Source organism: Aspergillus brasiliensis (assembly GCF_001889945.1).
Source record: "Aspergillus brasiliensis CBS 101740 unplaced genomic scaffold ASPBRscaffold_1, whole genome shotgun sequence".
NCBI classification, from domain to species: domain Eukaryota; kingdom Fungi; phylum Ascomycota; class Eurotiomycetes; order Eurotiales; family Aspergillaceae; genus Aspergillus; species Aspergillus brasiliensis.
In genome coordinates, this window is record NW_027137442.1 from 149,226 (window position 1) to 170,694 (window position 21,469).

The 21,469-nt window shown below is 53.0% G+C and overlaps 8 protein-coding genes across 8 annotated transcripts; 6 read left to right on the plus strand and 2 right to left on the minus strand.

The window, feature by feature from the left end:
* The first annotated feature begins 593 nt into the window (after positions 1–593).
* Positions 594–1,756, plus strand: ASPBRDRAFT_35970 (putative copper resistance protein Crd2). Its single transcript, XM_067623413.1, has 3 exons — positions 594–1,151; positions 1,247–1,342; positions 1,400–1,756. The coding sequence occupies exons 1-3, from the start codon at positions 992–994 to the stop codon at positions 1,474–1,476; spliced, it is 333 nt and encodes a 110-aa protein (XP_067484048.1). The 5' UTR covers positions 594–991; the 3' UTR covers positions 1,477–1,756.
* A 775-nt stretch (positions 1,757–2,531) lies between these two features.
* Positions 2,532–5,784, plus strand: ASPBRDRAFT_215401 (AP-2 complex subunit alpha). The gene is made up of 3 exons (XM_067621962.1): positions 2,532–3,180; positions 3,243–3,577; positions 3,634–5,784. Exons 1-3 carry the CDS (start codon positions 2,729–2,731, stop codon positions 5,571–5,573), a joined length of 2,727 nt encoding a protein of 908 aa, XP_067484049.1. The 5' UTR covers positions 2,532–2,728; the 3' UTR covers positions 5,574–5,784.
* Positions 5,785–5,994: 210 nt separating this feature from the next.
* ASPBRDRAFT_112643 (YggS family pyridoxal phosphate enzyme) lies at positions 5,995–6,816 on the minus strand (the record flags this gene model as incomplete). Its single annotated transcript, XM_067616676.1, has 1 exon — positions 5,995–6,816. The coding sequence occupies one exon, from the start codon at positions 6,814–6,816 to the stop codon at positions 5,995–5,997; it is 822 nt and encodes a 273-aa protein (XP_067484050.1).
* A 2,400-nt stretch (positions 6,817–9,216) lies between these two features.
* ASPBRDRAFT_91038 (uncharacterized protein) lies at positions 9,217–9,486 on the plus strand (the record flags this gene model as incomplete). The annotated part of the gene is made up of 1 exon (XM_067629527.1): positions 9,217–9,486. A coding segment is annotated over one exon (270 nt), but the record flags the coding sequence as incomplete, so codon positions are not given.
* An 853-nt stretch (positions 9,487–10,339) lies between these two features.
* Positions 10,340–14,191, plus strand: ASPBRDRAFT_35974 (histone deacetylase hosB). The gene has a single exon (XM_067623414.1). It carries the CDS (start codon positions 10,618–10,620, stop codon positions 13,936–13,938), a length of 3,321 nt encoding a protein of 1,106 aa, XP_067484052.1. The 5' UTR covers positions 10,340–10,617; the 3' UTR covers positions 13,939–14,191.
* Positions 14,192–14,336: 145 nt separating this feature from the next.
* Positions 14,337–15,296, plus strand: ASPBRDRAFT_24524 (AN1-type zinc finger protein; the record flags this gene model as incomplete). The annotated part of the gene is made up of 1 exon (XM_067622055.1): positions 14,337–15,296. One exon carries the CDS (start codon positions 14,337–14,339, stop codon positions 15,294–15,296), a length of 960 nt encoding a protein of 319 aa, XP_067484053.1.
* A 156-nt stretch (positions 15,297–15,452) lies between these two features.
* Positions 15,453–18,377, minus strand: ASPBRDRAFT_49840 (uncharacterized protein; the record flags this gene model as incomplete). Its single annotated transcript, XM_067626433.1, has 7 exons — positions 15,453–16,481; positions 17,256–17,333; positions 17,381–17,443; positions 17,489–17,807; positions 17,868–17,951; positions 18,020–18,270; positions 18,336–18,377. 7 exons carry the CDS (start codon positions 18,375–18,377, stop codon positions 15,453–15,455), a joined length of 1,866 nt encoding a protein of 621 aa, XP_067484054.1.
* Positions 18,378–19,325: 948 nt separating this feature from the next.
* Positions 19,326–21,195, plus strand: ASPBRDRAFT_190157 (putative MFS transporter; the record flags this gene model as incomplete). The annotated part of the gene is made up of 9 exons (XM_067620191.1): positions 19,326–19,388; positions 19,444–19,576; positions 19,628–19,703; positions 19,749–19,830; positions 19,876–19,978; positions 20,041–20,444; positions 20,495–20,664; positions 20,721–20,805; positions 20,878–21,195. 9 exons carry the CDS (start codon positions 19,326–19,328, stop codon positions 21,193–21,195), a joined length of 1,434 nt encoding a protein of 477 aa, XP_067484055.1.
* Between the last annotated feature and the right edge of the window lie 274 nt (positions 21,196–21,469).

Consider the following 21,469-nt stretch of genomic DNA (forward strand, 5'->3'; position numbering starts at 1 on the left):
GTCCTTTCTGCTTTGGCTACCCTCACAACTACTGTATAACGTAGTTGCTTATCAGATCTTAGTAAGCGCCGTAGCAATTCCACATTTACTACTTACTACTACTACTACCAATTCGGGCTCGGGAGATACACCGTAGCTCCCGCGTCGATCCATCAGCCGGTGTTCGTTCCCGGATCGACCTTCGAGGAGAGTTTGGCACACCCACCGGCAGGGTGATTGATTGCCTAGTGCGGGTGGTTCCTGCACAACCAAGGGAGTATGTGTCAACTTGTGGCAGATGGGTGATAGCATTCCGTACCATTACTAGTAGTAGTAGTAGTTAGTAGTTAGTTCTACAGCGACCAATGACCAAGCACTTCTATCGTCTGACGGTGCTTCTTCCAATGGGGGCAGACGATCCAATGACAACGCGCAGGATTGAAAGAGGACTTGGACAGTAAGCAATCATGCCACAACCATTCCACGTTCTTGGATTACAAACGCAAGTGATTTTTCTTGCCTGACGTTCGATCCCTACTGGGAGGCGTCGTCGAATCAGAAGAGGGCGAAAGGCAATGTCTGATGCTGCGAGATGGTCAGCAGTCCGCGATCGCCCCCGTCCGGACCAATGAGAGCGCGGACATTGCTAATCGCGCCCGATCCGCCGCTCAGCAGCGCTCGACTGCGGCAAGTATAAATTCCTGCTACAACCCCAGCATCCTTGATTCTTCAGATTATATCATCCAAATATCTTTCTCTGCCTCAGATCCTATCCAAGTCGCTTTCTCTACCACAAACTCTTCGTGCTGTGTTTGATCTCGAACGTTCTTCGTGAAGTTTTGCAAGGATCGATACCAGACTACTACTCAACTACTTACTAGTCTCCGCTCCGTCCTTGATTACGTCATACACTGTCCTTGCCATCAAGAACTAGTAACTAGTTACTACTATACACCATATTACAACGGTCTTCTATCGCTCTACTTCCCAGTCAAAAGAACACCCAGTCAAGATGGTTCACCCTTCCTCTACCTGCTGCAAGACTTCCGGTGACGGCAGCTGTGTCTGCGCTGCCCAGGCCAAGTGCTCCTGCGGCAAGCAGAACGCCCTCCACTGCACGTGCAACAAGGCTTCGACCGAGAACACCGTGAGCGGTGCTCGGTGCTCTTGCAGTAAGTCACCCCCCTTGGCCTAATCCAACTTGGAGCAGATATGCATTCAAGTCTGGTAATCCTTTTGCGAACCATTTACTAACCACGATCATCAGGAGTTCGTCCTGCCGGAGAATGTACCTGTGAACGGGCAGCAACTGAGAACCACCCGGTGACGGGAGCAGCCTGCCCATGCGGCAAGAGGTCTTCCAGTAAGTTCTGCGCGTGTGCTTTCTGAGAGGATCCCAAGCTAACAATAGAATGTTTAGCTTCTTGCACCTGTGAGAAGGCCAGCGCTATTGACGCGGCTGTTGGTCTTGAGACTGACTTCACCACCCGGGCTTAAGAGTCCACTTGTTTACCTCCGTACGGAGATTGATGATCGGAATTTTCTTGATTGCTACTAAATTGCATGTTTATCGGGGAATTGGTGTTCATTACGGAGTTTGTTCCGGGAGGCCGAGACTGACCGGCATCATGGTTGCGTGGGTGTTTTTAGCTTTGGGTTATTTTGCATTGCCATAGGTTATTTTAATGGGGACGCGAGAGGCTACGCAGGATCAGTGACGAAGAGTCCAATTATATCTTAGAATTATACTTAATGCGATGACTGTTTGAAGACCTGGATTAAGTGTTGAGATGAGTGTAGGAGTGTTTCTCGCATCTGCAGATGGAGCAACCTTTATTAGTAGTAAGAATGGAGATGGAGATGACAGGGGAGAAAATCATATTTCTGCAGAGCGATGTCTTTGCTGCAGTATCCCCACCCGATTGCAGGGCCTTGAATCCGATAAGGTTCCTATAGATCTAGAACCATCCCCTGAGCTGGAAGACCACTCGTGGATGGGCGGTGTTGGAAGTTTAACGCCACTGTCGTAGTACATAAGATAGCTTATAAAGTAATTAACAAACATAGATCTTTCAAGGATACAATGGTTGTTTTTCACTTTACCTTCAGGCATGATAAAGCAGCAATTCCTGTTCTATAAACGGGGTTGACAGGTGCACCGCCACAACGCAACAACATTAATCCCGATCTCCGCCGGATCGCCCGCGGAAGTGGCTGAGGCAGCTTCCCTCCTGGGCCAAAAGGGTCTCGTTCTCCCTCCTTTCCGCTGCCGGACTGCCTCCACGTCTCTCTGCTCGTTCCTGTCCCATAGAGCTCGACTTCCTGATCGGAGCCATCCACCGGGCTTCTCACCATCTTCCTGGTCTTTTAAACTCCCTGGACAGTGCCCCTTACTTCCTTTCCCCCCCGATTCGCGATTCGACTGTCCGTCCCGCCCTTCCCCCCTGTCGCGCGTTCTCCGAAAACCCCCCTCCAGATCTCGGCTCCTCCACTTGGCTCCCCATTGCCCTTGCGCCATGCTCCATGCACCATAGCGACTAAAGCAGAATTGACAACGAACAACCCGAAACGAGGGACTGGACATGATTGTATGACATACACTCATTTGGAGGAATCTCACTAGCGTGGTGTTTGCGCTTACATGAGTCCCTGAAGTTCAGGAACGATAGACCCGACAGCTCTCGAATCGACTTCCCACTCTAATAATTGATCTCTAATTGTCATCACACCATATGCTACATCGGTCAACATGTCGTCTATGCGAGGTTTGGTTCAGTTCATCGCCGACTTGCGAAATGCAAGAGCGCGCGAACTCGAAGAGAAGCGGGTGAACAAGGAATTGGCCAACATTCGGCAAAAGTTCAAGGGTGGCAGTCTGAATGGTTATCAGAAGAAGAAATACGTTTGCAAGCTGCTCTACGTGTACATTCAAGGATACGATGTCGACTTCGGTCACCTGGAGGCCGTGAACCTGATTTCCTCCAACAAATACTCCGAAAAGCAGATTGGATACCTGGCAGTCACACTCTTCTTACACGAGCAGCATGAGCTGCTTCACCTGGTCGTCAATAGCATACGGAAGGATCTGCTCGATCACAATGAGCTGAACAACTGTCTGGCCTTGCACGCGGTTGCGAACGTCGGTGGAAGAGAAATGGGCGAGGCGCTTTCGACCGATGTCCATCGGCTCCTGATTTCCCCGTGAGTCACTTTTCCGGTACTTCTGTCACTGGTCTTGGAATGTGTGGCTGACCGGAAACTAGTACCTCCAAGGCCTTCGTCAAGAAAAAGGCTGCGCTGACCCTCCTCCGGTTGTATCGCAAGTTCCCCGACATTGTACAGAACGCTTGGGCGGAACGGATAATCTCTTTGATGGATGATCCCGATATGGGTGTCACACTCTCGGTCACCTCGCTTGTAATGGCATTGGCCCAGGACAAACCCGATGAGTACAAAGGTTGCTACGTCAAGGCCGCACATCGTCTGAAGAGGATAGTGGTGGATAATGACATTGCCCCCGACTATCTTTACTACCGCGTGCCATGTCCTTGGATCCAGGTCAAGCTGCTGCGACTGCTGCAGTACTATCCTCCATCAGGTATGTGTTTTATGTATCATCATTGGCTGTGCGTGCGCCACTAAACAGATGAACAGAGGATAGCCACGTCCGCGAAATTATCCGTGAGTCTCTGCAGCAGATCATGAACTTGGCCATGGATGCACCGAAGAATGTGCAGCAGAACAACGCCCAGAATGCCGTTCTTTTTGAGGCGATCAATCTACTCATCCACCTCGATACTGAGCACAGTCTTATGATGCAAATATCTACACGTCTTGGGAAATACATTCAATCGCGAGAGACGAATGTCCGGTATCTAGGTCTGGAAGCCATGACGCATTTCGCGGCTCGGGCCGAGACTCTGGATCCTATCAAGAAGCATCAGAGTATCATTCTCGGATCGCTCCGAGACCGCGATATCAGTGTTCGGCGCAAAGGTTTAGACTTGGTCTACAGTATGTGTGACACCACAAACGCTGGTCCGATTGTGAACGAGCTCCTGCGCTACCTTCAGACGGCCGACTACGCCATCCGCGAGGAGATGGTGCTGAAGGTCGCTATTCTCACTGAGAAGTATGCTACCGACGCGCAGTGGTATATCGACATGACCCTCAAGCTCTTGTCGTTGGCTGGAGATCATGTCAACGAAGAAGTGTGGCAACGGGTGATCCAGATTGTGACCAACAACGAAGAACTGCAGGCGTATGCAGCGCACAACTTGCTTGGATATCTGAAGAGCGATTGTCACGAGAGCTTGGTCAAGATTGGATGCTATGTTCTGGGTGAATTCGGCCATCTGATCGCCGACAATCAGGGCTCAAGTCCCATAGAGCAGTTCCTGGCGTTGCAGGCGAAGATGATCACCAGCACCGATACAACACGAGCGATGATCCTGTCCTCCTTTGTTAAATTCGTTAACCTCTTCCCCGAGATCAAACCTCAACTCCTGCACATATTCCGTTTGTATAGCCACTCTCCCGATTCTGAATTGCAGCAGCGTGCTTTTGAATATCTGTCGCTGGCGACGCTTCCCACCGACGACCTCCTGCGAACGGTCTGTGACGAGATGCCGCCCTTCTCGGAGCGCGCGTCGATTCTGCTCTCTCGGCTGCATCAGAAGACGGCCGGCACGACGGAGAAGAAGACGTGGGTGGTGGGCGGCAAGGATGCGAATGCCGACAAACAAGAGGTGCTCATGGCACAGAACACGGGACTGAAGCGCAGCTTCACCACCATTGTCAATGGCCACAAGACCGGGGCCAATGGAACGACAGCCACGTCGGGGGCATCAGGCGACCTAGCAGGACTGGATCTCAGCGCCCCATCAGCACCACCGCCGAACATGGCCAGCGCGGCCCATCTTACACCGGACTGGGATATCGGGTACAACCGACTCTACTTTGGCGACGAAGGTGTGCTGTTCGAGGATGCACAGATCCAAGTTGGCCTCCGTTCCGAGTACCGGGGGCATATGGGTGTGGTGAAGATCTACATCTCCAATAAGTCGTCCTACTCTATCGGGTCCCTCACGACAACGGTGGATAACCCGGCCGCACCGAACCTGAAGATTGACACGAAGAGTCTTCCCGATCCATCGGTGCCTGCCGTGGGTCAGACGCAGCAGACGTTCTTGGTGGAGGGGCGCGGGCCGTTCACGGAGGCGCCGACGATCCGCATTTCATATCTTGCGGGAGCGCTTCAGGCGTACACGTTACAGCTGCCCATTCTCATGCACCGATACATGGAGCCGTCGGCGTTGTCAGCAGAAGATTTCTTCAAGCGCTGGCGGCAGATTGGAGGGGGCCCGCTGGAGGCACAGCATACATTTGGCGTTACGGGGCGACACAAGGATATCGGGGAGGCGTTCACACGCCGAGTGGTGGAAGGCTTTGGGTGGAAGATCCTGGACAACGTGGATCCGAACCCGAAGAATATTGTGGGCTGCGCGGTGTACCAGTTTACTGAGGGCAAGACGGGCTGTCTCCTGCGACTGGAGCCCAACTATGAGAGATCAGTAAGTTTGATATTTCCCTGACGAGGTGTGCAAAGAGTGAGGGCTGACTATGATTCCAGATGTATCGAATCACGATCCGTGCGACACAGGAAGCTGTGCCGCAGGCATTAGCCAAACAAATGGAGCAAAAGCTGTCGCAGGGAGATCGAGGCGACAGTGGGCGGTGATGCAGAGGGTCCTTGCCATGCTGCATCTTACATTCTTCGGTACTCCGCCAGGTGGCAGTGGGCGGGGGGTGTATTTATTATTGATATCGCACATATATACCTGGGACATGCGGGACGCTTGTTCTTGTTCTTTTATCTTAATGTACAGGCAGCGGTCGAAGTTACTGTCTTGTTTTCCCTTTCCCTCTTCCATCTGTCTCGATGCTGTAACGATGCATGATGCATATAAGACAACCAGTCGTGAATCGTAACCCGTTCTTTGAATAGATTTGAACTCAAATCACCCTGGCCTGATCCTTGGGCGGACGATCCCCAAAGATCGTAGTCCCAACCCGAACCTCATCACTCCCCAGGGCAATAGCGCCCTCGAAATCCTCACTCATACCCATACTCAACTCCAACTTGGCCTCCTCCCCCTGCAATTCCAGCTCCGTGACGACGCGATCCCTCGTCTCCCTCAAACACACAAAATCCTCATTCTCATTCTCCGGCGTTGTGGCCTTGGACCTGGCAATGGCCCCAATGGTCATGACTCCCTGCAACCGCAACCGGGGACACTTTTCCCTGATGAACCGACACAATTCCACGGCCCCATCGCCCGGCTCCACGCCACTCTTATTCTCCTCCCCGGAGGTATTCACCTGCACAAACACCCTCAACCTCTCCTCATGATTCGTCTCCCTCACGGCGGGACTCCGCTCCCCCCAACCCTTATCCAGCAATGACGCCTTCTTGGTACTATCTACGCTCTCGACGGCCCAGAGCGCGGGGGTATCCCGCGCAAGGGTCACGCATTTATTGCTCTGCAGGCCGCCGATGAAGTGCCATTTTATTGTGGTGGGCAGGAGACGGGCTTTCTCTTGGAGTTCTTGGAGATAGTTTTCGCCGAAGTGGGATTGGTGGTTGGTGGTGGTGGTGTGGAGGGTCAGGATGTCGCTGGCGGGTTTGAGTTTGGAGACGGCGACGAGGCGGGGTGGGGTGGTTTTTGGAGATGATGAGGTGGTGGTTGCGGAGTTGATGCGGGCTGTTACGGTTGCGAGGTTGGTGAGGAGAGTGGTGGTGCGGGTGGGGGTGGAGGGGCGAATTGGAGTGGTCATTTTGAAATGGGTTAGTTTTTTTATTCCCTCCTTTCCCCTTGGGTGTTTGGTATGGATTGTACTTTTCTGGTTCGTGAGGATGGACGGATGGATGAATGAGGAGATGATAGACAAGCAAAGGTGATGGATGGATAAGATTGGATTCGGGCCGATGCAGAGCTACAACGCTAGTCTCTATTCGGGGTTAGTGTTACACGTGATGGCGTGAGGGTTCACCATCGGGATTCGGATTTCGGGTTTATTGTTCCGAAGCGCACGTGGCTGACTAAGAGGAGTTCGTGCTGGAAAAGCATCAACTAACAAACTATTAACTAATCAGGAATCAGTACTGCATCAATCGTGTCGTCATTCTGCAGATTGGCGGTAGACAAGCCATGGGTTAGATAGAGTTCAGGGTTACGTGTGTGTGTTGTGTGTTCTAGATGATCTTTGATGATCGACTGACTCCTCTTGTCTTGTTGTTCTTCTTTGATGTCATCACGATCCATGAATTTTTTTTCCCCCTCCAGATCCCAGCATGCAACGACAAAGCCACACGTTGCTCCTTTAGTCTAACAGTAACCCCCTCCCCTTTCCAAAATCGCACTAGAAGTAGAAGCCCGTTTTGGATTTCCCAAAGCCCGCCCCTCCACCCGGCGCTGTCAGTCAGACCCTCATCTCTGGAAAAAAAACCCACTGCCAATTTCCATCGACCCCATTCGGCTCCATTTCGTCAAGGGACTATTAGTCTTCCGAGACCATTAGTGTTGACTATCTCGGCTGATGAAAGGAGCTCGTGGGTAGCAATAGTCGCCGTCCCTCCCTCTTGTCGGAGCGGTCTACGGAGGTAAGAAATATAGATGCCTGGCCTCGACTCAATGGATTTATGCTACTATTCCTATCCGGTCCGTTTTATTCATCCTTTCATGTTGGTGTTCCTTTTTTACCTTCACCCCCTGATGCACACACAAACAAACACTAGACTCACTACCCCCTGATTTATTTATTTTTATTAATAATGATGATTATTTGTTTTTTTTTTCTTTCTTTCCATGGTTGAAGTAGATTTTTGCTTCATATTTTTCACGTTCTTTCTGTTTGATGTTTCCTTTTATAAGTTGACGTACCACTGACCACCACTCTGAAGTGACATTCAAACCCGGATGGACCGGGGAACCATCACGGAACTGAACCAAAATAATTCATAAAAAGGGCGCTTTATAAGAAAATCCGAACAAAACGGGTAAGACTAAATAGAAAATGGATTCAGGAGCCACCCCAATTAGGCAATGCTGTTAGTAGGTCCCAGGTGGCTTGGGCTTCGTTCGATGCGACTCCGTGGGAGCCGGGCCAGTGAGCAAAAAGCACTGTAGTATTATTTGGGCGTCTAAGTCTAGTTGATTTCTTCTTCTGCTTCTTCCTCTTCTTCCTCTTCTTCTCTTCGTCATGATGAACCGGGGTTGCTGCATCTCTCATCCTGCATGAAGCCACCATTCCATCCTTCCCTTTGGTACACTCTTTAACGCCCTACTCCACCACAGCGCTTGCAGCTGACGTCAAACACTCCCTCTGCACCAACTGTCTGGACGGGCTCTTTGCTACTGCATTGTCATTCATTGCCCTTTTCTTCATGCTGTCTCTTTTTAAAGAAACAACTTGCCGTCATTTGCCTTCATTAATCATCCATTGCCCTCATTGACGCTCTGCTCCTCCGTTCGCCTTTTCTTCCCCTCCCTCCCTCTTCCTCTTCCTCTTCCTCACAACTCTTTTCCTCCCTCCTCCTTGCGGAACACGCATTGATGAACCTGGGATTTTCCTTCTATACACAATCTTGACGAAACAGTCCCGGTGACTGTTAATCCCTCTAGTCTGGTTGTGCTGGAAGTGCGTCATATCAGTTCATCCTCCATCCGATCCGCCCAGTCCAGACCCGCGGAACGCCGAGAGATCTCCATCCCTCTCCGTCGTCATCTATATCCTACTATAAACCGCATCTCGTCCACCAGCCTCTACGCAAAATAGATTTTCAACTTACGAGCAACGGCCAGCAAGATCCCTCCTACACTGTAAAAGCAGTGTTACTGAACGAAATTTCATACCAAAAGGAGTACGACGGTGTACACATTTGCACCTCCCATCACCCCCTCTCCGGAAGCCCGCGGAGTCAGAACCATCCCGCACCAAATCCACACCGACTCAAACCCTCTTCAGCGCGGCCGGTCTTTGGGCACGAATTGCTTCTTGGTGGATCTAGATTCGACAATTTTAACTTCCGACACACTTGATCTCTCGCCTTTTCCTTATTTCACATATTTACTTTTTCTGCACTGCCTCTCATCACCAACTCATCATCATCATCATCATCATCATCATCATCACACTACCCGCTCTTCTTGCTTGCTCTTGACCCCCTCCCTCACAATGTGTCGCCAGTACTTCATGGTCTATGAGTGGTGCCGGTGTGAAGAAGACGCCGGCCAACAGCTCTGTTCCTCACGCAACAATGAGAACAATTACTGTCCTGAAACGGCCATCCAGTTGGTCCACATGCACTGTTTCTGCTACGGACACGCAACCCACGGCTTCAAGTCGGAGCGTAAGTTGCGCAGGCAGGAAAAGAAACAGGACCGCAAACGCTTCTCGATGTTGAGCTTTGCGGACAAGAGCGACAGGAGTGACAGGAGCGACAACAGTGAGCCCAGCGAGCAAAGCGTGCCAACTCCACGGAAGAAGCGATGGTCCTTGTTCGCTAGCTTACGGTCGCGGACCTTTTAAGCTGCGTTTGACGTGGCCGAGTGTGTTTTTTTGCAATCGTTTTCAATTTCCTTTGTGATTTGGGACCCTTTTTTCTTTTTCTTTTTGTGAATCATCAGCACCGGTGTTTGTTGGATGCATGGATCATCATTCTCCTTTGGGTGGGTTCGGTTCGGGCGTTTCTCGGGCGTTTATCAATTGCTTTTCTCAGGGTCGGGCGGGACATGCAAATCCCGATGAGCAAAAGAGACTCCATCATACCCTCTCTTTGGTGTTTCCGGGGGGGTTTATACATTGGGTGCACTTGTATGTTTCTCAATTTGAGTCGATCGTGGGACTGGATGGATGTACATAGATAGATTAGCTGCTCCGATCGGATCGGGCCCGATCTGATTGTGATGCGCGAACCCCAGATGATGCATGGATTATTATTTTGGGGGCCAGCAATAAGACGATCGACTATTTGTCTGACGAGTTGATTATTGGAAACCACATTGGCTCGGTCAAGGGATGACGGGTCACATTCCTCGAGTTCCCCTGCAAGACACACCTGGAAGAACTACTCTAGATGCAGCAGTTAGTATCGAGAACTAGACGGAGTAGGTACTGCGTAGAGATTAAAGTAGGGAGGCCAAGTGGAGCGCAATCCCGGATGGATCGCCGGGCCCCTGAACCTGGACAGCTGGAAGCTTGATTTCTGAAGCATGAAGAATGAGGGGAAACCCTGCATTGCATTGATTGATTTGATGGAATGGAATTGATTGATAAATTGATTGAGGGAGGAGGAGGGATAGGGTTTGAGTTTCCCGTGCCTGTTGTTGTTCTTGTTGTCTGTCTGCCTCCCTTTTCCTCTCCTTCTTCCCCCTCTCCTCCCCCCTCTCTCTATCCCTGAGTATCCAACTCCCCTTCCCATTTACTAACTAACTTCCATCAACCTTTATCTTCATACTTTTTTATCTTTATCTAGATTCTATAATTCTATTATTCCTACCAAACCATTTTCCCTCTCCTCTGCCACTCTACAGAATATTTCCTAGTTTACCCCCCCACCTCCGATGGGCCCCCAATATGGACCCCTCCAAGCGCCATGAGCCCGCATCATTCACTGCGGATTCATCCCCCCCAGCAACCGACTCCCCACTGTTTACAGGCGACGCGATGTCCTCGACTCAGAGACTGAGCTATCCCTCGCTACACGCGATGCCCCTGCCTCCGTCTTCCCCAGGACTCTCGTCAGCCGCCCTGCTATCGCCCTCCGAACCCCCCGCGCGTGCTGTCGCGACCCAGGCGCATCCCACCCCACGTCGCATCCCCAGCTCCAGCTCCCTGGCCGATGAGCGTCGCAAGTCCTCTCCCAGCCTGAAGAAACGTTCCTCCACCGCGTCGCTACGTTCCAACCGTGGAGCGTCCACCTCACCCCGCCCCAGCTTATCGCGACACTCCTCGTCCTCGTTCGGTACCTCCCCGACGAGCGCGTCCGCCATCCACCCAAACATGGCCAAGAAAACTCATCGGACAGCCTCGGCGGAGCATCCTGCCTCTACAGCAGCAGCCGTCGCGGCAGAGTCTTTTCGCAGAGAAGTGGAGTGGCACCAGTCTGCAAAACTACAGTCGCAGACACTGGTGCTCGTCCATGATGCGTGTTACGGCCATCGCTTTTCGCGCCCGCGAGCCTCCCGCGCGGCGCTTAACTCTATCGTCGAGCGTCCGGAGCGCATCCAGGCCAGCGTGCTGGGCATCTCGGCCGCCTATGTTCGACTAGCCGGCCGACATGCAGGAGCCACGTTCGCTCCTCATCCCGACCTCAACCCGCAACACCTGCCGGTACCGCCATTCCACATTCGCAAGACGGCGCGCACACTGTCGCTCAGCTCGCCCGCCGTCACGCACGTGCATGGGTCCAAATGGATGGAGGACCTGAAGACCATGTGCGATGCAGCCGAATCCCGACTTGCGTTGAACGGCAAGGAGTTAGTCCGCCCTCGCAGCGCCGGCAAGGACAGCGCCACCACCAACAACGCCCCTGCTTTTCACGAAGGTGATCTCTATCTGTGCTCGGAATCCTTGAGCGCATTTGAAGGCGCCCTGGGAGGTGTCAGTGAAGGCGTGGATGCGGTCATGGGTCCGGGACCAACCAAGCGAGCGTTCGTCTGCATCCGCCCGCCCGGCCATCACTGTTCTGCGGGTCATCCGTCCGGCTTCTGTTGGATCAATAATGTCCATGTGGGCATCTCATACGCGGCCATGACCCATGGCTTGACACATGCCGCCATTCTCGACTTTGATCTGCATCACGGAGACGGATCGCAAGATATCGCCTGGCAGCAGAATCACAAAGCGGTGACGGCGCCACGGAATGCGGCCGCCCATCGCAAGACCATGGTGGGATACTTTAGTCTGCACGACATCAATTCCTATCCGTGCGAAATGGGGGAGCCGGAAAAGGTGCGCAATGCGAGCGTGTGTATTGACAAGGCCCATGGCCAGTCCATCTGGAACGTGCATCTGGAGCCGTGGAAGTCGGACCAAGAGTTCTGGGAGCTGTATGCCGCCAAGTACACTGTGCTGATCGACAAGGCGCGTGCGTTCCTGCGCATGCATACCGAACGTCTGGCCAACACGCCCAATGGACCGCCACCCAAGGCAGCCATCTTCATCTCAGCCGGGTTTGACGCGAGCGAGTGGGAGGGCGCCGGCATGCAGCGACACCAGGTCAATGTGCCTACCGAGTTTTATGCCAGGTTCACGGCCGACGTGGTGCGGATGGCGAACGAGGAGGGACTGGGGACGGATGGACGGATCATCAGTGTCCTCGAGGGCGGCTACAGCAATCGTGCATTGACCAGCGGTGTGCTCAGTCACCTATCTGGTCTGGGAGATGCGACGGGCAGCACGCATGATGTGGACGAGCAGCAGATCAACCGTCTCGCATCTGAAATGACAGATCGCCTGGGCCTGTCTGGTTCTGCAGAGGGGCGGTCGCTGACCGAACCGGTCTACAACAGTGAGTGGTGGTCACCAGGCGTGCTGGAGGAATTAGAGGCGCTGGTTTATTCGTCGGCACCACCTGTCAAACCCCGGGAGAAGGCTGCACCGACCTACTTTGCCACGACGCAGTCATTTTCTGCCAAAGTGGTCAATCCCCCACGAGACCGCAAGTCGACCGGTTCGCACTCGAGCCCAGAGCCGGAAGCACCGTCCCCCCCGCCTCCGCCAGTCGGCTGGGCGACTGCCACGCACGAACTATGCAAGGTTCTGGTGCCGACCGATCGGCAAACGACGAGCTGTCGGCCAGAGGAGCTCAATGCAGAAGCGTCGCGCCTGCGACGGGAGCGTCAGACAGCGGTGGATGCAGCCTCCACGAGCGCGACCGCGGCTGTGGCTGCAGCTGCAGCTGCGGCTACAGCTGCAACTACGGCATCAACAGCAGAGGACAACCGGATGAAGCTCCGCGTGCGCAAGCCCAAGCCCTCGCTGCCCGCGTCGCCTCAAATTGATACAGTCAAGCGTGCTGCGGCTCGTGGTAGTCGGAGAACCACCATCGACACAGCGCCAGACACCCCCGTTCCGGCAGTACAGTCACCCGGCCGCGTGGCCCGCAGGAAGAGCACAGGGGCTGGCTCAGCAGTATCGACCCCAGAGCCGACCGCGCCCAGACCTGCGTCGAGTGCTACTGTGCGCAAGGCCAGTACTTCACGATCCAGCACGCCTCGACTATCCTCGGGTCCAAATACGCCTCCGGTGCCGCGAGTGCCGCCGGCTTTTCTTCCTGCAGAAATCGAAGGGTCACCGAATCCTGATGGAGCTGCAGATGACTTGGACAGTCTGACAGCGGGGGTGCGCAAGCTGCACATCAAATTGAAAGTCCCGTCGCCGGAAGAGAATGCGGCCAGGGAGAGAGAAAGAGAGAGACGGACAGCAGAAGAGCGGAAGCGCGCAGCGGTCAAGGCCAACTCAAAGACGCAGACGCAGACGCAGACGCAGACACAGACCCCTAAGTCACCTCGCAAGCCCGCTGGTCGGGCAATGAGCTCGGCGTCAAAGGCATCCCGGACGGCAGCCAAGCCTGCGCCGGTGGCAGTTCATCCAGAGACAGAAGTGAAGGATGAGCCATCGATTGTCACGCCCGTGACCTCGTCACCCCCGTCCGTGGGCAAAGTTGATAGCAGCACCACCAACGGCTGGAGCAGAAGTGAGCCCGAGGCTGCAGCTGGAATGGTCATGTCGCCGCCCCTGACGCCAGGTCGTCCGCCATCGGCATTGTATTCTCCTCCAGGAATGACACTGGCGCGGGACGGATTGCCGGTGATGATGTCGAGCGGGGTGATTCCATTTGCCGAGACCGTACGGGGGATGCAGGAGGAGGAGCAGAAGGGAGGTAATACTTAATTTATCGTTGTGATTCACTCATTGATTTTCCTTGCGTTGGACTTGATATTGTTTGATATACCCCTCGCGTTGGAGTTGTTCCTATGTCGTCTTTCTTTTTCTTTCTTTTTACTTCAAGAATTGATTTAGCAAATTTAATCAATCGAATGCCACACATATCTCCGAGCAATCTCCGATCTGATCAGATAAAGTTGTGCACCGCCACGCTGAGTCATTTGCCTCTGTCTCTCCGCATGACTCCCGCCGCCAGGCGCTTCCAGCATCTGCCAGAAAGACATTATTAAATATCGATCCATTGGAGTATTACTTCCCCATATAACCTTCCCCTCACCTCCTCCCCTGACTTTACCTAGTGCCTCACATTCTTTCAAGCACTTTAACTCAAAAGCATACCAAAAATGTCCCCAATACCCACCTCAACACCCTCCCCCTCCACCTCGAAGCAAACAGAACCAGACGCCGACCTTGACGCCATCGGCTCACACTGCTCCCTCCCAACCTGCAACCAACTCGACTTCCTCCCCTTCCGCTGCCCCAACTGCAAGGGCACATTCTGTCTAGAGCACCGCACCGAAACCGCACATAAGTGCGCAAACGCCCGCATTTCATCCCCATCACCTTCCACCACAACATCTACATCTACATCTACATCTACATCTACAAGCCACCAGCAGCAAAAACCCAACATCTACACCGCAGATCAATGTGCACATGTATCATGCAAAACACTCATCAATACTCTTACCGACCCGGGCGTGCGCTGCGATCAGTGTCGGAAGGAGTATTGTCTTCGCCATCGGTTGAGGGAGGGTCATGATTGTCGGGCTGTGGTGAATAATAATTCTCGTGCGGGGAGAGGTGGAGGAGCTGCTGCAGGAGCAGCAGCAGGAGGGGCGGATACGTTGAAGTCGATGTTTGCGAAGATGCGGTCGTGGGGGAAGCAACCTACCTCCTCTACATCCTCTACATCTAGTGGAAGTGGGAGGAAACCACCCAGTCGCGCCGTTCAAGTCAATACTATGAAACGCACCGCTAAAGGGGATAATAACGTCCCCACGGATAAACGGGTATATCTTCATGTGGTGGGCACGAGCGAAACGACCAATAAGCCGGCGACGGATCCGCCGAGGGGGGATTTCTTCTTTGATGAGCGGTGGAAAGTGGGGAGGGTGTTGGATGATGCGGCGAGACGGTTGCAGGTGGAGAATGTGAATAATCGCGGGGGAGGGGAGGAGGAGAAGTTGAGGGTGTTTCATGTCGAGGGGGGCGTGTTTTTGGAGTTTGGGGACAGTGTGGGCGGGAAGGTGAAGTCGGGGGATACGGTGGTGTTGTTGAGGGGGGCGGGGGTTATTTTATAGATAGTTGATTATATGGGGGGTTTGGATTGGTTATATGGTGTAGAGGAGAGGGGAGATGTAGAGTATATACCCTTGCTTGTTGATATTTAAATCGTGTTCATATTCATCTATAACAGTTTCAACTCTATATACTCAGTTTACTGAGTATAGTGTCTGCTAAACGCTCATCTTCATCTTAATCGCCTTGTGCGGCTTATACCCAAGCACTTCAAACTCCTCCTCCTTCCAACCATCCACGACGCCACTGCCCCGATCCTCCCTCTTGATCCGCACCTCGGGGAACGCCACGGGCTCCCGTTCAATCTGCTCCTTCAACGCATCCACATGATCCAAATACACATGGGCATCACCGAGGGTATGCACCAACGTCCCCGGCACCATATCAACCGCATGCGCCAACAAATGCGTCAACAACGCATACGAAGCAATATTAAACGGCACACCCAACCCCATATCGGCACTCCGCTGATACAACAAACAATCCAAATGACCCTTACCCCAATCCTTCTCATCCCTGACCACCCCCTGCTCATCCCTCTTCGCATCCGGAAACCGGACATAAAACTGCGCAAACATATGACACGGCGGCAACGCCATGATCTTCATATCCTTGGGATTCCACGCCGACATGATAATCCTCCGATCGAACGGATTCTCCTTGAGTTTCCTGACCACCTCGGCTAACTGATCCACGCCCTGCCCCGTATAATCCGTCTTGGCATCGATATATTCCGCCCCGAAATGCCTCCACTGGAAACCGTACACGGGTCCCAGGTCGCCGACTTCGCGGTGCGAGAGCCCCACTTTGTCGAGGTATTCGCGGGAGCCGTTGCCGTCCCAGATTTTGATCCCGGCTTCGCTGAGGGGCAGGGAGGAGGTGGTGCCGGAGATGAACCAGAGGAGTTCGGCGAGGACGGCGCGGAGGAAGACGCGTTTGGTGGTGAGGAGGGGGAGGATCGGGGTGTATTCTTTGGGATCAGCTGTGGGTTTGGAGAGCGAGAAGCGCATCTGCGGAGGGGCGAAGATGGACCGCGTTCCGGTTCCCGTGCGGTCGGGACGGTGTTCGCCTTCATTGAGGATGCGACGGATTAGGTTCAGGTATTGGTGTTCTTCGTGGGTTGGGTCGTGCGGAATAGTTGTCTCTTGGGGTGTGGATGATTGAGTAGAGGATTGAGGAGTGGAGGACTCCGGTGTGGGGAGGGTTTCGGCTGAGGGGGACATTGTGTATGTGTCTGTAGCTAAAGTTTCTTGCGTCTTGTGTGGTATCTTGTTTCTTGGTATAGTTGGGTGTATAATTGATGTCTAGAATGTGTCGAATGAAGTGGGATGGGATGGAGGAGTAAATTGATTGACGCGCCCGCGACGCGCCACGAGATCATGTGATCGCGTGTCGGACGTATTATCCGATCTCGGAGGTATCAAGTAGATCTTGTAGATAGACAGTAACATAGTATATAGTTATAGTATCTAATATTCTATTCGTTGGTATCTGATTACTCCATCAAATCTACTCCCACTCCCCGCAGCGCCGTCACCACCCACTCCGGATAATTCGTCTTCTCTCCATACAACTTCGCAAAGAAGTCCCGCACAAACGCCGGGAACCGGTCCTCTATGATCGCCTGCCGCGCCGACCCCATCAGCGACAGCAGATAGTGCACGTTGTGCATTGTAAGCCTGGTCATATATTAGCATACGCCATAGACAGTCTCACAGAGCAACTTACAGATGCGCTCCCACAGTCTCTTTCGCTGCCAAATGATGCAAGTATGCCCGTGTAATGCCCAGTCCGCCCTGCTCTTTCGGTGTGCAAATGCTGCAGGCACAGCCCTCCTGCACCGGCCGGAAGTCCTCTGCGAAAGACCGGTGTCGCAGGTTCAATGTACCTGTCGGAACCACGGCGTTGCCGAAGCGCTATACGAATTAGTCAAATACATCAAAGAAGGATACAGAACGTACAGCCGTCCGTGTCGGCCAGACACAGTCAAACATATCTGCGCCGAGCGCAACTCCCATGATCAGGTCCTCCGGATAGCCCTAACCAGGTCAGCATGCACGTACACCCTCTTCATTGACTGACCTACCACGCCCATCACATATCGCGGCTTCTTCTCCGGAAGCAGTCCCGTGCAAGTATCCACCCTGTCCTATTAGTCTGAGAAACCACACAAACAAAGGGTATAAACATACACCCTGCAAAAGTCCTCCTTCGCCTCACCACCAGAAAGACCACCAATGGCAATCCCCGGTGTATCTCGCGCCACCATCTCCTCGCAACATTGTTTCCGCATTTCCAAATCCAGTCCGCCCTGGATAATGCAAAACAGATTCTGTCTCTCGGGGTACTTGTGTGCGTCGATACAGCGGTCCAGCCAGCGGACGGAACGTTCCATGGCTTCGTGGATTCTTGCATGGTCCGGCGACGTCGTCGCAATCACGTCGTCCAGTTGCATGATGATATCGGATCCGATAGAATTTTGTAACGAAATGGAATGTTCGGGGGTGAGCAGCCTATTAATTCCTTAGCTTTCGCCAAATACGACGTAGTATACCGAAGGAGGGATAACGAACATCGGCGTGCCATCATGAGGGCTCAGAAACCGCACACCCTCCTCCGTAACAGTGGCAAGTTTAAGCAAGGACACCATTTGGAATCTGCATCCCGTCAGTCAATTGTGATGTCCACCAACGTATAAAATCCATCAAGGTGATATCAGGCGCACCCTCCACTATCCGTAAGTATATTCCGATCCCATCCCTGCAACTTATGCGCCCCGCCTACGGCATCCAGCACCGCCTGTCCGGGTTTCAATCCAAGGTGGTAGGTATTATTCAGACAGAGCTGGCATCCAGTCTGACGAAGCTGGTCGTAAGTTAATCCCTTCAGGGAGGCCTGTGTCGCGACAGGCATGAAAATCGGGAGGGGAACATCGCCATGAGGGAGGCGGAGGGTACTGGCACGTGCTTTCGTTGTCTAGGTATAGATAGTAGTCAGCATACGATTGGCAAACCTAGCAGGATGGTAGATAGCTAGCGTACTGAGCACTTGGCATGCAAATCAAAGGTCAATGCCGAGGGCATGGGTTTGCGCGCGGCCGTGGCCGTGGTGGCAGTCGACATGGTTGCGATAGTAGAAGCCCCGCTCGGAGCTGGAGCTGGAGCTGAAGAGGGGATGATGCGGGCAAGGCGTGTTGTTGCTGCCAGTCTATAAGAAGAAGTGGTAGAGTTGGTGGATAAGATGATGCCTGAACGGCAGCTATTCATCCAATTCTGCGGGGCGACTCGTGCATACATGCATGAATTTTACCAGGGAGCATGGCATTTCCTGTCTGTCAGCGACTCTTTTTGTCTTTCTTGTCTGGGATCAATATCAGTGATGTTTGCATCGTTTGTATGGTTTGCACGGACTGGTATTATACCGTGGTTGCTGTCACAGCCATACATGGTTACAATACAGGCATCTTCCCCGCATTTACTCCGTCTGCCCCATTCCCAAGGCTCCAAAGTAGTATTGCCGGTCCCTGCGGAGGTCAAGCAATCTGGAGGATTCCCTGGAGAAGTTTATCTATCCTCATCACCATGACAGTACAAGATATTCCACGTCCTGTTTATGACTGCAGCCCTCAGCTGCATACATGAAATGAAAAGATTACAAGCCCATTGCTTCTAAGCAATCAATGGCACACAAACCTTGCATAACCCGACTGACTGGCTTGCAGCCAAAACAACTTCCGCTCAACTGAGCCAATTTTGCCGATCAGCCACTAGCAATCAGCCATGCAGCTTAAGTAGCATTTGGGATGGCGGTCTGCCTCCGGTTCGGGGCTAGCTGAACTGGACTGAGTTGGAGTCAGCCGGTCTGTCGCTCTTCTCGCGTGGAGTTTTCGGCACTCTCTTTTTCTGTCTGTCTCCCTCTGACGCATGGTTGAGTCACGGAGGTTTACGCGCTGATCTATCGCGACAAGGGCGCTGCTACTGCTTCACCATTCTTGAATTGCACGACAATACTGTCCTGCTCAAGACACAGCGATGAGTGGGGAAAAGGACTTGGACCACGCTGAGAGCGTGCAGGATCTTGAAGCTGCTCCGCAGGTCAGCTTCCTGTTTCTCTTTCTGCTCAACTCACAGACTCCTAATGGCAATTCAGGTTACTCTGGAGAGCGACTCTGGGATAGAGCTCGGCTCTCGCGAGAGAGCTTTGGTCTGGAAGCAAGACCTGCGAATTGTGCCACTCTGCGCGAGCATCTATCTTCTCTGCTATCTAGATCGTTCCAACATAGGTAATTAGCATCGCATCGCAGGACATACAGTATAGCATACTGACAGGTTAGGAAATGCCAAAATCCTCAACCAGGACACCGGCAATGATCTCCTTTCGGAGACGCATATGACGTCGTACCAGTACACGTATGTGGCCCTGCAGTCGGTTGCGCGGCTTCGCTAATGATGCAGTGTCGCACTGATGGTATTCTTGATCGCGTATGCCCTGTTTGAAGTGCCCTCCAACTATCTTCTCAAGAAATTGAAGCCCAGCGTAAGTCACACCCCATCCCAGTCAGAGCAAGGTTAACGCAAGCAGAGATGGATCGGTTTCCTCATGCTCGCCTGGGGAGCTACCACAATGGGTTTGGGTGGATCGCACAACTTCTCCCAGGTCACTGGTATTCGATTCCTGCTCGGAGGTAATACCCTAAACATCATGTCTACTTGACTTCCTGTGGATCCGCTGACACTGACATGACAGCCACGGAGGCGGGTCTTTTCCCCGGACTCGTCTACTACCTGACCTTCTGGTATCGCAATTCGGAGCGGTCCATGCGCGTCGCTCTCATCCTAGCGTCTGCTACCCTCGCCGGTGCTTTTGGCGGCGCCATTGCCTACGGCGTCGGACATATGAACGAGGTCCGCGGCCTATCCGCATGGCGCTGGCTGTTCATCATTGAAGGTGCTCCGTCGTGCGCCTCGGCCTTTCTCGTCTGGTTTTTCCTCCCTGATTATCCCGAGACGGCCTCGTGGCTCAGCCCGGAAGAGAAGAATCTTGCTATCAGCAGACTGGAAGATGAAGGCTCTCATGGAGCAGCCAAAGCCATGAGCTGGAAAGAAGCAAAGGAGATCTTGACCGACTGGAGGCTATACGCACACTACATAGTCAGTCATCCCAGCGCACCCAGCGACAGGCCCTAACCTGCTTGGTATAGGTATATTTCGGCATCTCGACGCCCTTCTCCAGTCTTTCGCTGTTCACCCCCGCCATCGTCAGCGGCCTGGGATATGCGGATCTGCGGGCCCAGCTCATGACAGTACCACCATGGGCTGCTGCCTATGTAGTCACCACTGTCGTCGCATGGTCCGCCGACCACTTCAATAGGTACGTAGTCACTCCGCTCCCACCAGGATGGCGCTAATATTCAATCTGAAATGCAGCCGCGGTCTGCATTCCGCCCTCTTTGCCTTTATCGGAGCCATGGGCTTCCTCGCATCTGCTGTCCTTCCCGCAGACGCATACTTGGTACGCACGAGCATTCCAATCCAACCCAAATCAACCAGTTATCCAGACCAACCCCACTAACCCCTGCCACAGCACCGATACGGATGCCTCGTAGTCGCAGCTAGCGGCTCTTTTGCCTGCATCCCGCCCTTACTCGGCTGGCTATCTGCCAATATCCGCTCCACAGCAGGGACCGGCCTAGCCATAGCATTGAACGTGTCGTTCGGCGCGCCAGGACAGATCGTAGGAGTATGGATATATAAGTCCGACGAGGAGAAGAAGGGTTATCCGACGGGACATTGGACGAATGCGGCGCTGTTGCTGATGGTCACGGCGGGGTGTATTCTGCTGCGATTGTATTATGGATGGAGGAACAAGCGGACCAAGGGTGGTGAGAGCTTCGCTTATTGATTAACTGTGTGTGTGTTGGCGTGTGGCGTGTTGGTCAGGGAGTAGTAGGATATCATACTAAAAATATATATTCGAAGTGAGAATCTGTCAGCCTAGCGAAGAATTTTGTATCGAAAGGGAACTGAATTCTACTCACTAACATCGAATTTTTTTTCCATATCCGCCGCATTACCTCGAGCGATCCTCATGAATTCGACACCAAGAGTTAGGTTCAGCACCACTCAGCAAACCAATTTTCGCATTCGAATAATTCTCACGTAAGGTCTCGAGAAGT

Coding starts and splice junctions, on each gene's coding strand:
- ASPBRDRAFT_35974 (XM_067623414.1), top strand. CDS start 10,618: ATGGACCCCTCCAAGCGCCATGAGCCCGCATCATTCACTGCGGATTCA.
- ASPBRDRAFT_35970 (XM_067623413.1), top strand. CDS start 992: ATGGTTCACCCTTCCTCTACCTGCTGCAAGACTTCCGGTGACGGCAGC. Junction 1,152..1,246: donor CGGTGCTCGGTGCTCTTGCA/GTAAGTCACCCC, acceptor CACGATCATCAG/GAGTTCGTCCTGCCGGAGAA. Junction 1,343..1,399: donor ATGCGGCAAGAGGTCTTCCA/GTAAGTTCTGCG, acceptor TAGAATGTTTAG/CTTCTTGCACCTGTGAGAAG.
- ASPBRDRAFT_215401 (XM_067621962.1), top strand. CDS start 2,729: ATGTCGTCTATGCGAGGTTTGGTTCAGTTCATCGCCGACTTGCGAAAT. Junction 3,181..3,242: donor CATCGGCTCCTGATTTCCCC/GTGAGTCACTTT, acceptor ACCGGAAACTAG/TACCTCCAAGGCCTTCGTCA. Junction 3,578..3,633: donor GCAGTACTATCCTCCATCAG/GTATGTGTTTTA, acceptor ACAGATGAACAG/AGGATAGCCACGTCCGCGAA.